The sequence below is a fragment of the Schistocerca nitens genome, chromosome 5 (assembly GCF_023898315.1).
Source record: "Schistocerca nitens isolate TAMUIC-IGC-003100 chromosome 5, iqSchNite1.1, whole genome shotgun sequence".
NCBI classification, from domain to species: Eukaryota; Metazoa; Arthropoda; class Insecta; order Orthoptera; family Acrididae; genus Schistocerca; species Schistocerca nitens.
The window spans coordinates 278,823,297-278,838,427 of NC_064618.1; the positions used below are offsets into that span (position 1 = coordinate 278,823,297).

Below are 15,131 nucleotides of genomic sequence, written 5' to 3' on the forward strand. Positions count from 1 at the left end.
GTAGCATTGCTGTGCGTGTTCTTCATAATAATGGCATAGGATGAATTGGTACACTGTTCTGCAGTGGCTGTAGGTATAGATTTTTATGAAACAGAGTCAAGTTTTCTCAGAATGTGTCACTCCTAGCTAAATCAGTAATTAATACTCATTGTTCATTCTGTACTTGTTTACAAACCTCAAAGTAGTCCATATTCAAATGAATATCTTTCATGTTATGGAGAGCAGGCTGAAGTGCTATAGTGTATGCATCATGTATTTCCTTTCAAATGAAGCAAAATAATTTCAACACCGGGAATTGAATTTCTCTGCATGCCTTCCGTAAGCAAGTTCCTTTTGTGGTGTTTAGCTGCCAGCTTGAACAATTTCTAGGCCTTTCCTATCTTTATAGCTTGAATGGGTGTTTTCATAAATGTCATCTGACATTACTTCCAGAATCTTGTAATTTTCATTCTAGTTCTCTATGTTTCTGATATCAGTTTTGTTATATGAAGGTTTAAATAAGTCTAGAAAATCGTGTACAGTTTTCTCTCTGTTGTGACATACTTTGCCATCTGCCATATTAGCTGGCGAAATGTGACATCCACCCAACGTAAGTTTCTACAATGTCAGAAAGAACAAATAGCTATTCACTGTAAAGACGACGCATTGAGTTGCCTTTCTCTGGCCAGAAGGTCATTCAACATAAGTTTATGCTTTGCTTGGCCATTTTCATAATTTTGTTGCATTTAGTAAATTCTACTGTGTTTCTATTATCGTTTGCTAGATATTTTTCCCTTTTGTTTAATAGTTGTCTTCTGCTTTGCTCATACCTACAATGTCTTCCACAGTTATTACATTATTTTGTGTTTCATATGTTTTTGTATAACGTTAGTTTTTTAAGACGCAGGTTTTTCTGACTTCTTGTCCAATAAGTCTATTTCTCTCTATCTTTATGCATTTTTGCTCTGCAACTTGACATTCTTAAGTGGTGTAGGACCATCACATCCTGCGATGTTTCTATATTGTTCTTGCCAGCATAGTTGGGGTCAATTTTAGTTAAGTGGATCATGCAAAGGGTTTATGTTTTCTCCTTCTATAAATATGTATTTCGGACATATTCTTTGTCTGGACAATAATACAGGCTTGTCATTTTTTGTATCCAAAGGTACCAATTAATCCATTCTTTAATATTAGTTTTAATTCCACATTAAAATTCTCAGTTATTGCATTGTATTGAGATTTGCTGTCATTTGTCAGTTTATTGAGGTGTCCTCCTCATCAGAATATGACCATATTGGTGTATCGACTTACATAATTTAAGTGGAATACCTATGTGTTTTTTTGAAAAGAACTCTTACTGTTCTTTCCTGTATTCCTCAAGTATCTGTAAAACTGATTTTCATGATCTTGTTTGCATTGATTACTGTTGAATTTTTCTTCCTGCTTTGTTACACTGTAGTAAACATAGTTTCTGATTTTCATTTTTCATTTCATTTTCTTAGGCCTTGATCTTATTCATTCAGAATACTATTTATAACCCTACTACATTCCACTTGGTTATTTAATTACTCTTCCAACACCACTAAGCCATTTTTCTATCTTAGAATTTTGCAGTTTAGTATTGCTGAATGGCACGAAACCTTAAAAATTACAAAAATCAGTGTGCCGTGTTGTCACTTTGACAGCTTTTGGTAATTACATAAATGATATCTGTTTATGCAGATGAAACAGGCGTGACTCGAATTTAAGGCAGCAGGTAGTATGATGAAAGTAGGATGTGGGTGTAATTGTGCAGAAAACATGGAAGATAGATTTGTTGCTGCCTTTAATTCTTGGAGGTGTTAACAACATGTCTATTTTCAGTATACTATGCATTCAAATGGTTGGTGTAAAACAACAACAACATTAATAATAATAATAATAATAATAATAATAATAATAATACAATAAAAACTAGCAACACAATCATACACAACAAAATAAATGAAAAAACAACTATGGAAGAGTTACAACTACTGGTTTATATAGGAGCACTCACTACACTAAATATACACACTAGGCAGAGATCAGAACCAGCCAACACACGGAAGAAACCCACAAAACCAGCATGGCAACACAGGCTACAGATCAGAATAGAAAAACTGAGAAAGGACATCAGACAGCTAACACAATTTATAAGAAATGAAATATCAGACAAAAAACGAAAAAGGTTAGGTAAAATCTCACAAGAAGAAACAATAGAGCAATTAGATGAAAAGAAGCAGAAATTACAAGAGTTGGCCAAACGACTTAGAAGATACAAAAAAAGTGGAAATAGAAGGGAACAAAACCAAATATTCAACACAAACCAAAACAAATTTTATCAGACAATAGATAACACACATTAAAATAGACAATCCACCAAACATAACAGACATGGAACACTTCTGGAGCAACATATGGTCAAACCCGGTACAACATAACAGGCATGCACGGTGGATACAAGCAGAAACAGACACATACAAGATGTTACCACAAATGCCTGAAGTGATAATTTTGCAACATGAAGTCACCCAAGCAATTAATTCTACTGACAATTGGAAAGCCCCTAGAAAAGATAAAATAGCAAATTTATGGCTAAAGAAATTCACCTCAACACATTCACATCTAACTAAATTATTTAACAATATAATAGAGGGAAACATTCCACGTGGGAAAAATATATGTAAAAACAAAGATGATGTGACTTACCGAACGAAAGCGCTGGCAGGTCGATAGACACACAAACAAACACAAATAAACACACAAAATTCAAGCTTTCGCAACAAACTGTTGCCTCATCAGGAAAGAGGGGAAGGAGAGGGAAAGACGAAAGGATGTGGGTTTTAAGGGAGAGGGTAAGGAGTCATTCCAATCCCGGGAGCGGAAAGACTTACCTTAGGGGGAAAAAAGGACAGGTATACACTCGCGCACACACGATAATATCCATCCACACATATACAGACACAAGCAGACATATATTTGTCTTTAAATGTGTCTGCTTGTGTCTGTATATGTGTGGATGGATATTATCGTGTGTGCGAGTGTATACCTGTCCTTTTTTCCCCCTAAGGTAAGTCTTTCCGCTCCCGGGATTGGAATGACTCCTTACCCTCTCCCTTAAAACCCACATCCTTTCGTCTTTCCCTCTCCTTCCCCTCTTTCCTGATGAGGCAACAGTTTGTTGCGAAAGCTTGAATTTTGTGTGTGTTTGTGTTTGTTTGTGTGTCTATCGACCTGCCAGCGCTTTCGTTCGGTAAGTCACATCATCTTTGTTTTTACATATAAATTATTTAACAGTTACATTGCAGACCCATACACATTCCCTGATACACTTACACATGGAATAACTTATCTGAAACCTAAAGATCAAGCAGACACAGCAAACCCAGCAAAATATCGCCCCATAACATGCCTACCAACAATATACAAAATATTAACTTCAGTCATTACACAGAAATTAATGACACATACAACACAGAACAAAATTATAAATGAAGAACAAAAAGCCTGTTGCAAAGGAGCACGAGGATGTAAAGAGCAACTGATAATAGATGCAGAGGTGACATATCAAGCTAAAACTAAACAAAGGTCGCTACACTACGCATACATTGATTACCAAAAAGCTTTTGATAGTGTACCCCACTCATGGTTATTACAAATATTGGCCTTTTGATAGTGCACCGCACTCATGGTTACTACAAATATTGGAAATATACAAAGTAGATCCTAAATTGATACAGTTCCTAAACATAGTAATGAAAAATTGGAAAACCACACTTAATATCCAAACAAATTCAAATAATATCATATCACAGCCAATACAGATTAAGTGTGGAATATACCAAGGAGATTCATTAAGTCCTTTCTGGTTCTGCCTTGCTCTGAACCCACTATCCAACATGCTAAATAATACAAATTATGGATACAATATTACTGGAACATACCCACACAAAATCACACATTTGCTATACATGGATGATCTAAAACTACTGGCAGCAACAAATCAACAACTCAACCAATTACTAAAGATAACAGAAGTATTCAGCAATGATATAAATATGGCTTTTGGAACAGACAAATGTAAGAAAAATAGCATAGTCAAGGGGAAACACACTAAACAGGAAGATTACATATTGGATAACCACAGCAACTGCATAGAAGCGATGGAAAAAACAGATGCCTTTAAATATCTAGGATACAGACAAAAAATAGGAATAGTTAATACAAATATTAAAGAAGAACTAAAAGAAAAATATAGACAAAGACTATCAAAAATACTGAAAACAGAATTGGCAGCAAGAAACAAGACAAAAGCTATAAATACTTATGCTATACCAATATTGTCCTACTCATTTGGAGTAGTGAAATGGAGTAACACAGACCTAGAAGCACTCAATACACTTACACGATCACAATGCCACAAATATGGAATACATCACATACATTCAGCAACAGAAAGATTCACATTGAGCAGAAAGGAAGGAGGAAGGGGATTTATCGACATAAAAAACCTACATTATGGACAGGTAGACAGTTTAAGAAAATTCTTTCTAGAACGAGCAGAAACTAGCAAAATACACAAAGCAATCACTCATATAAATACATCGGCTACACCACTGCAATTTCATAACCACTTCTACAACCCTTTAGATCACATAACATCAACAGATACGAAGAAAGTAAATTGGAAAAAGAAAACACTACATGGCAAGCACCCGTATCATCTAACACAGCCACACATCGATGAAGACGCATCCAACACATGGCTAAGAAAAGGCAATATATACAGTGAGACAAATATACAAAAGAAAACAGGAGAAAAAATTGAAAAATACATCCAACTGGCTGAGGAAGCCAAGGACATGTGGCATCAGGATAAAGTTGCCATTTACCAATTATGCTATCAACTACAGGAGTCATACCACACAATATCCACCAGTACATCCAAACTTATATATACAACTACAGAAATCCGTAGTTATTGATACATGTTCAATTACCCGAAAGTTCCTAAATGCAATATAACATATACCGTACAGTTAAAAGGAAGTCACACTTGATCAAGGTCCGCGTCACTTTCCATTTTCGACCAGACATAACATCTGAGAAAAGAAAGAAATAATAATAATAATAATAATAATAATAATTGTTATGAATTGTGGTACAAAAACAGAAAAATCATGATATTGATAATGTAAACTTTGTCACAAAGTAATTTTACTGGGGGTGTCTGCAGAAATACCCATTGATATCTTCATTTGCACAAGTGTTTATCAGCAAAGTAAATATTACTGCAGACTTCCACAGCTCCACACCCATGCAGACCTGTATGAGTAATGTATTTCTTGTTTGGCATTAAATATAGAGCAACAGTTCTTGGAGGGAATTGAACAGTCATTTTACAGTTGTACATGGACCTATGTGGGAGGAAAAAGGAAAAGTCCAATTTCAATATCCAATAACACTCGGTTATAAATGTTAGTAAATTGCTGCCTTCAGATGTACTATATTTTTACACGGGAATGGTGAAAACAGTACAGTTTTCCACATTTCATAAGAACCTCCAATTTCACATGGTCACTAAAAATAATAGATTTTGTGTCTTTTCCGTGTTATTCGTTATGTGAAATTTTCCTGTCTGTACTTGTTAGATGGTTTACATGTGTGCATAAAAGGATTTGGCAGGCGACTCGGAGTATAGTGGTACGGCACTGAGCATGTTATGGGTGACCCATCATCGCAATATGTTTACATGAAAGAAATCATTTAGAACATGCATAAATACAATTGAATATCACATAATTGACATGTAACCACATAAACATATCTATTAACTTCCTCCTTTTCAGTTTTACTCTATCCATCATGAGTCACACTGATCATCGATCAGCAGTACAAACATTAACGAGAAATGTCTTGAAAGGCTAGTATCATTAAACCAGTTAAATGAAAGAGAGATACACTTAGAGTTGCATCTTTATGTGCATAGTGGGCTGGTTAGTATATTTGTTTCCCATAATGTGAACCAACAAGGTGGTAACCAACAGCTGCATGGTAGGAATGTCTGGAATGGGCAGTGGAATTTAGCTGGACTGATTCCCTAATGTAATTAAGGGCTTTTCTCTTTTCCTTCATCACCCCAAAACCAGTTCCTTGTAGAGTCATCTTTCGCAACCAAACTTCATATGCGTTTAAAAAATGTTTTTTTTCCCTGCGGTTCTATTTTCTTACATTCATTTACGTATCTCACTTGCTTTATCCTTCCACCAGTGGAAGTGTCTCCTGCTGTTTTTATCTAAGTTTGTACTAAACAATGTCCCATTACAGGTAGCAATCTTCCATATGTAGAAGCAAGAAGCGGAATATTGAAAAAAGAAAGAGGCATGATTACATTAGATTGTGTTCAGTGCTCAAGTAGTTCAGATAGAGCACTTTGTATGAAAAACCAGAAATACAGCCTAAAATTCAGACAAAGTAATCTTTTAGTATGTCATAAAATAACACTCTGGAAAGTCTCTCACTTATAGTGTTCCTGCATGAGACTTCTGAATTTGGATTAGTGTGTCCACTGCTGTTTTATTGTAAGTTTCCTTCCCCCTCCCCCTCCCAACATTGTGTGTTTCATTTTAATGATTGTTTAAAGATTATTAAAGATTTGTAAGCTTCCGTACCCTGAATTATTCAAGAAAACTGAACAATCCTATTACACCATATTGATAGATGATTTGTATTTCTCTATTTTTTTTTAATCTTTCTGAATTGGATATCATCTTGAAACCTACATCTACATTATTCTCCACAAGCCACCTAATGGCGTGTGGTGGAGGGTACTTCTGGTACCACTAACTGATACCCACTATCCTGTCCCATTTCTCAAATTTTCTTGGAGTATCATAATGCAAGATGTATGTGGAAGGAAGCTCTCTTGAAATTTCATTAGTAAACCTCTCCGTGATGCACAACACTTATTTTACAATGACTGCCAGTGGAGTTCATTGAGCATTTTGGTAATGCTCTTGCGCCCACTCACTCACTCACTCACTCACTCACTCACCTGTGACTCATCAGTCCACTGCAGGTCATTTTGCAAATCAGAGCAGTCTTCTGCCATTGCTACTGTATAACAGACAACTACATTGTCTGCAAACCATCCTTAAGAGTATCCGAAGCTTTCTAATAGATCATTTATATACATTGTAAACAACAACAGTCCTATGATACTTCTGTGGGGTACTGTCTAAATTATCTTCACATCTATTGATTTTGTTCCGTTAAGAGTGACGTGTTGAATTCTGCCTGCAAGGAAGTTTTGAATCCACTCACAAATCTGGTCTGATACTCAATAAGTTTCACGAAAAAGAAATGCGGAACAGTGTCAAATGCCTCCCTGAAGCCAAAGAACACAGCATCAACCTGAGTGCTATTGTCTACAGTGCTGTGGATCTCATGGAGGAACAGAGCACAGAGCAAGCTGAGTTTCGCAAGATCTCTGTTTGCAGAATTCATGTTAATTTTTATAAGGGAGATTTTTGTTCCCCGGAAACATCAAAATATTTGAACATAAAACATGTCCAATAACTCTAGACAGAGTGCCGTCATTGATATAGGTCTATATTTGTGTGCATCTTTCCTGCAGCCCTTCTTGAAAACGGGATGACCTGCGGTTTTTTTCCATTCACGAAGTACTCTTTGTTGCCCCAGTGATCTAAAATAAACTGGTGCTAGAAGGGAAGCAACCTCTTTTTGCATAATCTTTGTAGAATCTTATCGGTATTTCATCTGGTCCTGATGCATTTACACTACTAAGCAATTGTAGTTGGCTTTTCTATTCAGTGATTGGTTATCTCAGTTTTGACTATTGTATGGTGATTGAAAGGTGGGACTGTGTTAAGATCTTCTGCAGTGAAACAATTTTGTTAGACCAAATTCGATATTTTGGCCTTCTCTCTGTTATCTTCCATTTTGGTGGCAGTATGGTCTCTGAGTGAATGAACATATGATTGCGAACTGCTTACTGATTTTACATAAGACCTAAACCTCTTAGGTTTTTTACTGAGATCAGTTGACAAAATATTACTTTGGCATTGAATACTTCTCATTGCCCTTTTTGCTTTGTTCATCATGGTTGTCATCTAGGTTTTGACTTCTCTAGAATCTGAGATGCTCTATTTGTTTATGTAACAGTTTTCTAACATGGCTATCAAACCATGGTGGGTCTTTCCCTTCCCTTAAGACCTTGCTCAAACTAACTTATCTAAGGCATATTGAATAATGCTTTTGAATTTTTTCAATTTGTGCTTCACGTCTTTGTCCTCATCACTGAATATTTGATGCTGATACTCTGCAATTTGTATCGTGTCACTCTTGAAAAACAAAAATATTTTCCTACCTTCCTCAATATTCCTTGTGAAACCCAGTCATCGTTGGTATCACAGTCTGAAGGTCACTGATATTGTCCTCTACATTAACTGATTCAATAAGTTCAAGTCTGTTTGTTCTTTTTGGTTCTCTAACTATCTGCTCAAAGTAATTTTTAGACACAGTATTTGGAATACTGTCAGATAACTCCCTGTCTCTGGCACCAGTTTTGATAGCACAACTCTCCCAATCTATACCTGGGAAATTGAAGTCCCACCCATTACAGCAGCGTGATGAGGAAAATCATGAACAGTATTCTGTAAGTTATCTCTGAGATGCTGTGCTACTACAGCTGCTGACCTAGGTGGTCTATAAAAGCATCAGATTACCATTTTGAATGACCTTTGATGCTTAACTTCACCCTGATTAATTCACATTCAGGATCCAGAACAGCCTTGCTAGATACTATCAAGTTCTTTACTCGATGATGTCTAGCAAGGCTGTTATGGATCCTGATTGTGAATTTAATCAGCGTGAATTTAAGTGTCAAATACCCCAGTACCATTGGTGACTAACCTATCCTTACCATAAATATTTCAGTCGGAACTTAGGACTTCATTGCTATTCACTTTAGGTTCAACCAGTTTTCTGACCCTAATACTGTCAGACCATTATAACCTTCAATAAGTGATACTAATTCTGGGACATTTCCTTTGATGTTTCTGCAGTTTATTAATATCTTATCAACCTTTTCTGCATCCGGTTTGTGAGGACAAGCTTTCTCTGAGAACATTGTGGCTGGTGTAACTTCGATTTTGGCAGGCAGTTAGACTAAGGTCCTAAGAGGGGTTTGTCTAAATTTAAAAAAGAGTGCACACTACGTGTACTCCGCTAACCTAGTAGCTGCTTTATGTGTGTAGTGTATGCGTGACCTATTAAGGGGAACCCTACAGTTCTCCACCTGATAGTGGAGTTAGAGAAATTCGCATCCGATACCATCGCGGAGTCATCTGATCCTCTGGTTCAGACTTCCCGATCTGTTTCTAAGCAGAGGACTGCAATCGACCCAGGTGTGATTCTATAAATACACAGTTTAGCCTGTACCCCACATGTGCCAAAAGGAGCTGAGGACAGCCACTGCACCCAAGTGGCTGGCATAATTTTGTGCCAACAAGTGCCAATACTTGCAGCTTGTTGCACTATGTGTTGTGCTTGATAATCAGTTTGTTTATTGACAAAAAATTGTTCTTGTTATCGTATTGGACATGCACAGTATTTTGACAGCGGAGTGAGTTATGAGACATGCTGATGGACTGAAGCCAGGAGGCTGAAACAGCTACTTACCTGAAGGTGCTGTTGGTGAGTCAGGCTTTCCCTTCTATGTTAATGCCTCAGTGTTGCACTGTGCGTGCTGTTGTTATCCTCAGTATTACTTTGTCACATAGTTTGAGCTGTTATCTGCCCTTGAAACTCTGCTCTAGTTTCCCACTGTTTCTTAAGCAGATAGGGAGCAGTATCCCAAGTTTTCTGTGGCAGTACTGAGAGTTATGGTTAATAATTCCTGATCACAACTGATCATAGTTAACAACATACAGTTAGCAGCTGATGTTTAATATTTAAACTTTTAGAATTCCGGTAGTATTTTGTACCTATACAGATGTAAAAGATTTAATGAATTTTGGTAGTCTGCATTTCAGTGTCATAGAATATCATTCATTGATGTTTGTGTAGTTAGCATATGCTGTTTACGTGGACTGCACAATTTACAGTTAACATCTGATCATTTGTGTCAGTTTGTCTAGTAAAATATTGTTGATTAGCCACATTCTTTTTTCTTTTTGACTGCAGGTGCTGGAGGTTCCATAATGTTGGTGACAAGTCTTGGTATCACAGCTGACTTTATTGGGCATAACACTGAAAGTGGTGCATTTGTATATGGGGCAATGAGTTTCACTGACAAATTGTCAAATGGAGTTGCTGTAACTATAATACAGACATTGTAAGTGTTTCTTTTCGATATGAAAAATGTGATTTCATGATCACTTTCATGCAATATGATTAGAATATTAATATTTATAACAGTAACCATCCCATAGGTTTGCTGTAAGTGATTAGTGCAACTCGGCTGACAAGGAACACAAATCATCATAGTTACACTTGATGAGACTTAAAGCACCTTTAATAAAGTTCAGAATATTATTCATTACATGCAATGCACTTTTCCCAGCATTATCTCTAGTGTTGAAAACATTTTTAAATTTATCAGTATTTTTTTTTTTTTTTTTGGTTCCTTAATAATACTGAAAACTTTACTTGTTTGCTGAACAGAAAAGAAACCCAGAAAGAAATCTGACAGGTAGTAGTGTAAGTGAGAAACCATTTTATTTCAGGGCTACTGCCTGATATGAAATACTGATTGCAGGAATTGTAAAGAATGAGCAGGAAGTCATGTAGTCAACACTCATGATTATAAAATAGATAGATAAAATGCATAGCCAAATTTCATGCTTACATGTGGTTAATTTGAGTATGAAGTCACAACACATTTCACATTAAATCAACACCTTTGATACATTTGTATGTTTTAATATTCATTGTAGTGATATATTGCTTCAAAAATTGTTTTTCCTTAATGTTAGTATATATTTATATGATTTGTATTATATTTTTTAAATATTTTAGCACTGTTGGGTCTCAACTGCAAAATGTGTCAAATATTTTACATAGAGTTCAGAGTATGGATGTCGTGTACAACTATTGTTTGCGTAATGTTTATAACTTGTTTCCCTGAAATATCTCTCCATTCAGTGCAAGTTACTCAACTACATAATAATCATCATCATCATCTTCTTCTTCTTCTTCTTCTTCTGTTTCTGTAGCTATAATCTGGTTTTATCAGTCAGATTTTTTACATGAGTCTCCTTATGGAATATAACTTTACAGTATAGATTTGCTGATTATTTTATTTATTTGCACGTCAAGTTCTGTAGGACCAAATTGAGGAGCAAATCTCCATTCTCATGGAATGTGTCAGTACAGGAAATTACAACATAAAAGTAATAACACCTAAAAATAAAATGTTAATGAACCTGAAAAAAGTTGTCATAAGTTTAAGTAAATGCAATCACCAATACAACAATAATCAGCTTAATTTTGCAAGTAACTCCTTGACAGAAGAGAAGGAGTGACACATGAGGAAACTCTTCAGTTTAGATTTGAAAGCATGTGGATTACTGTTAAGATTTTTGAATCTAGTAGTAGCTTACTGAAAATGGATGTAGCAGTATACTGCACATCTTTCTGCACAAGAGTTAAGGAAGTCTGATCCAAATGCAGGTTTGATTTCTGCTGAGTATTAACTGAGTGAACACTGCTTATTTTTGGAAATAAGCTAACATTGTTAACAAGAAATGGCAGTAAGGAGTATATATACTGAGAGGGCAATGTCAAAATACCCGACTAGTGAACAGGGGTTGAAGTAGTTCATGAACTTACACCACTTATTGCCCGAACTGCCTGTTTCTTAGCCAAAAATATTCTTTTACAATGGAAAGAGTTACCCCAAAATATAATACCATATGACATAAACGAATGAAAATAAGCAAAGTAGACTAATTTTCATGTTGAATGATCACTTACTCCAAATACCATTCAAATAGTAAAAATTGCAGCACTAAGTCTTCGAACAAGATCCTGAATGTGTGCTTTCCACGACAGTTTACTATCTATCTGAACACCTAGAAATTTGAACTGTTCAGTTTCACTAATCATGCTTTTTCTGTGAAATTAAAATGTCAGGTTTTGTTGAATTGTGTGTTAGAAACTGTAAAAACTGAGTCCTACTGAGATTTAGTGTTAGTTTATTTTCTACAAGCCATGAACTTAGGTCATGAACTGCACTATTTGAAACCAAGCCAATGTTGCATCCTATACTACCAAGCTAGTGTCATCAGCAAACAAATATTTTAGAGTTACCCGTAATATTAGAGGACACATCATTTATACAAATAAGGAACAGGAGTGGCTCCAACACTGATCCCTTGGGCACTCCCCCCCACTTGACTGTACCCCACTCAGACCCCACATCATAGCCATTCTCAATACTGTGAATAATGATCTGCTGTCTGTTGCTGAAGTAAGAGGTGAACCAGTTGTGAGCAACTCCCCTGTATTCCATAATGGTCCAACTTCTGGAGAAATATTTTGTAATCAACACAATCAGACGCCTTAGTTAAGTCAAAAAATATGCCTAGCATTTGAAACCTTTTGTTTAACCCATCCAGTACCTCACAGAGAAAAGATAGCATTTTCAGTTGTTAATGACTTCTAAAGCCGAACTGTAAATTTTATAGGAAATTGTGCGATGTAAATTGATCAATTATCCTTACATACACAGCCTTTTCAATAACCTTAGCAAACACTGATGGCATAGAAATTGGTCTAAAATTGTCTACATTATTCCTTTCTCCCTTTTTATAAAGCGGTTTTACTACAGGGTACTTTTAATTGTTCAGGAAACTGACCATTCCTAAAGGAAAAAAATACAAATATGGCTAGATGCAGGGCTAACATGTGCAGCACAGTACTTTAACATTCTGCTAGGCACTCCATCATGATCGTAATTAAAATAGAACCACACTGCACAAGATTTTTCCAGGCTGAAATTTGTGCATGATAGCAGACTACTGTGATCCAGAAATTGGAAACCATTGCAAGTGAATGTGTTGGGTTATTTATTAGAAAAGAACCCATTATCTGAGGCGTTACCATCTTTTTCTAAAGTCTACTCTAAAGAAAAGACTGTCCTGAAAAGTGTTTGTCCTTTTGACTGTAGCTGGCTTATTTCAGGACTACACATTCTGTTCAGGGGAAGCAGGATATGAGGAGAGAATGAAGTTACACCCATTTCTTTGACCAGCAAGTATGACGTGTTGTGTGAAACTGACAGTGTATCTGAAGCAGTGTGATACACTTGTTACATTGGAAAGCTGTCTACATCCTGCTGGAGGGAAGGGTTCTATTTATTGTTGGAAACTTGAACTTATGGAGAAAGTGGTCCACTTGGAAAAATGGTAGGAAGTGATGGTAAGGAGAACCATGTGCAGGATTTGGCCTACTATATGTCCGGCATTAGCCTGGAGAGTCCTGGTTTTTTAGTGCTGTCTGTAATTGCACCAATGTCTGGAGTTTGAGAATTTTATGATGGGTGAGGATTTTTTAAAATTGCAGACACAGTTTTTAAACATTCTCTTATGATTGTGCATCTCTGAGCCAGTCTTGGAGCAAACACTGCCATCGATGTTTAGTGGTAGTGACCCAGTTTTCATTGTCTCTTCCTCAGTGGCATCATTCTTGATCACTGTGAAGCTGAAAATCTAAGTGAGCATGGAATGGTGTTAACTAAAAAATGTTCCGCCAAAAATGTACACACCAACACCATCACAATTTAGACTGCATTCACACACACACACACACACACACACACACACACACACACACACACACACACACACACACACAATCATTTATTCATTACTTATAGATCAAGAAAGGGACCAGTTTATCAATTATAAAAACTTACTAGCACACAGAACAAGATTAGCATCTACAGCTACAGTGGGGAAGTTAATTTTCTATTTACACAGAAAAACAGTTCATATTTACAGAAAAAGTCACAGTATACACTTGGTGCTCTCCTATAGTAATTTGTTTGAGAAGACTGCACTTTGGTTGGTCAGTTAGGTCTGTCCATAATAAGTCGTCACCCTTGTCCAACAATCACTATTTAAGATAACAATAACATTCCCTACTCTTACTACTCTCAGCACAGTTCAATTAAAAAATTCTTTAATTTGAGGTGCTGTAATCACTAAAACTTATTAAATTATTGTGCCTATCTGCAACTCAGAATCTCCACTATATGATGAGATTTACAAGTCATTCTTTCTTTAATGCAGTAACTACGCAGTAGATCATGAGCCCTGTTGTACATGAAAGTCTGTAAATGTTGTTCAACAGCTAAACAGACAAAATGGGGCTCTGTGCGTGAATGTTCGAACTTAAGTACTCCCATCGCTGGACCTCCAGAGAGGGGATGCTTGCATGTCATTGTCACCAGTGTAATTGCTTGTGGCAGTGCCCTCGTACTGTGGTGGCGGCTGTAGGAAATGTGACAGTGCAACTGGTGGTGTACATATTTGAAAGTGCTGATGGCCACATAGTAGCTGATACCACATCCCCATTAATACATAACGATAAAACAAACATCAGACTAGACCAATTTGGGAGTGTTGTATCAAATGGACACACACAACTCAAATTTAAAAGTAATTTTGTTTGTAGAGGGAAACAAACCAACACTTTTTGTTGACACTAGGCATTGCATCAAAGATGTGCTAGGGTTTTCATTATTGTTTCTGAGAGTTGAACTCTGGAATTCAATAGCTAAGAGATCTTTGATGCAAACGTACATGTGTACTGAAAACAGTCTCTGTGCAATGATAAGTAGCAGCAACCAAGCACCTGAAATCGGATTATGTAGAAAATGAGTCTTTGTGTAAAATGGTTTAGGCAAGGAAAGCCAGCATGAGTGGAATAAAAGTTGTTAGTAAATTCTTATATCAACCTACAGATCCTTCTACAGAAGTAACTGTTCACTCTGTTCAGTAGTATGTGTGTTTCCAAGTCGTGCTATGATAGTTGGAGATATTAGCCACACCACAGCTGATTGGGAAAATAACTACTTCAGGTGTAATGGATGAGAGAGAACTTCC

The 15,131-nt window shown here is 36.4% G+C and overlaps 1 protein-coding gene across 3 annotated transcripts in view; it reads left to right on the forward strand.

Annotated features, from left to right (window-relative positions):
- The window catches only part of LOC126259504 (major facilitator superfamily domain-containing protein 12-like), a 92,133-nt gene that overhangs the window by 56,438 nt on the left and 20,564 nt on the right, over nucleotides 1–15,131 (forward strand). For all 3 annotated transcript variants that reach the window (XM_049956353.1, XM_049956352.1, XM_049956354.1), the window contains exon 9: nucleotides 10,207–10,357. In XM_049956353.1, the coding sequence (XP_049812310.1) occupies nucleotides 10,207–10,357 (151 nt within the window). The remainder of the gene's footprint in view (nucleotides 1–10,206; nucleotides 10,358–15,131) is intronic.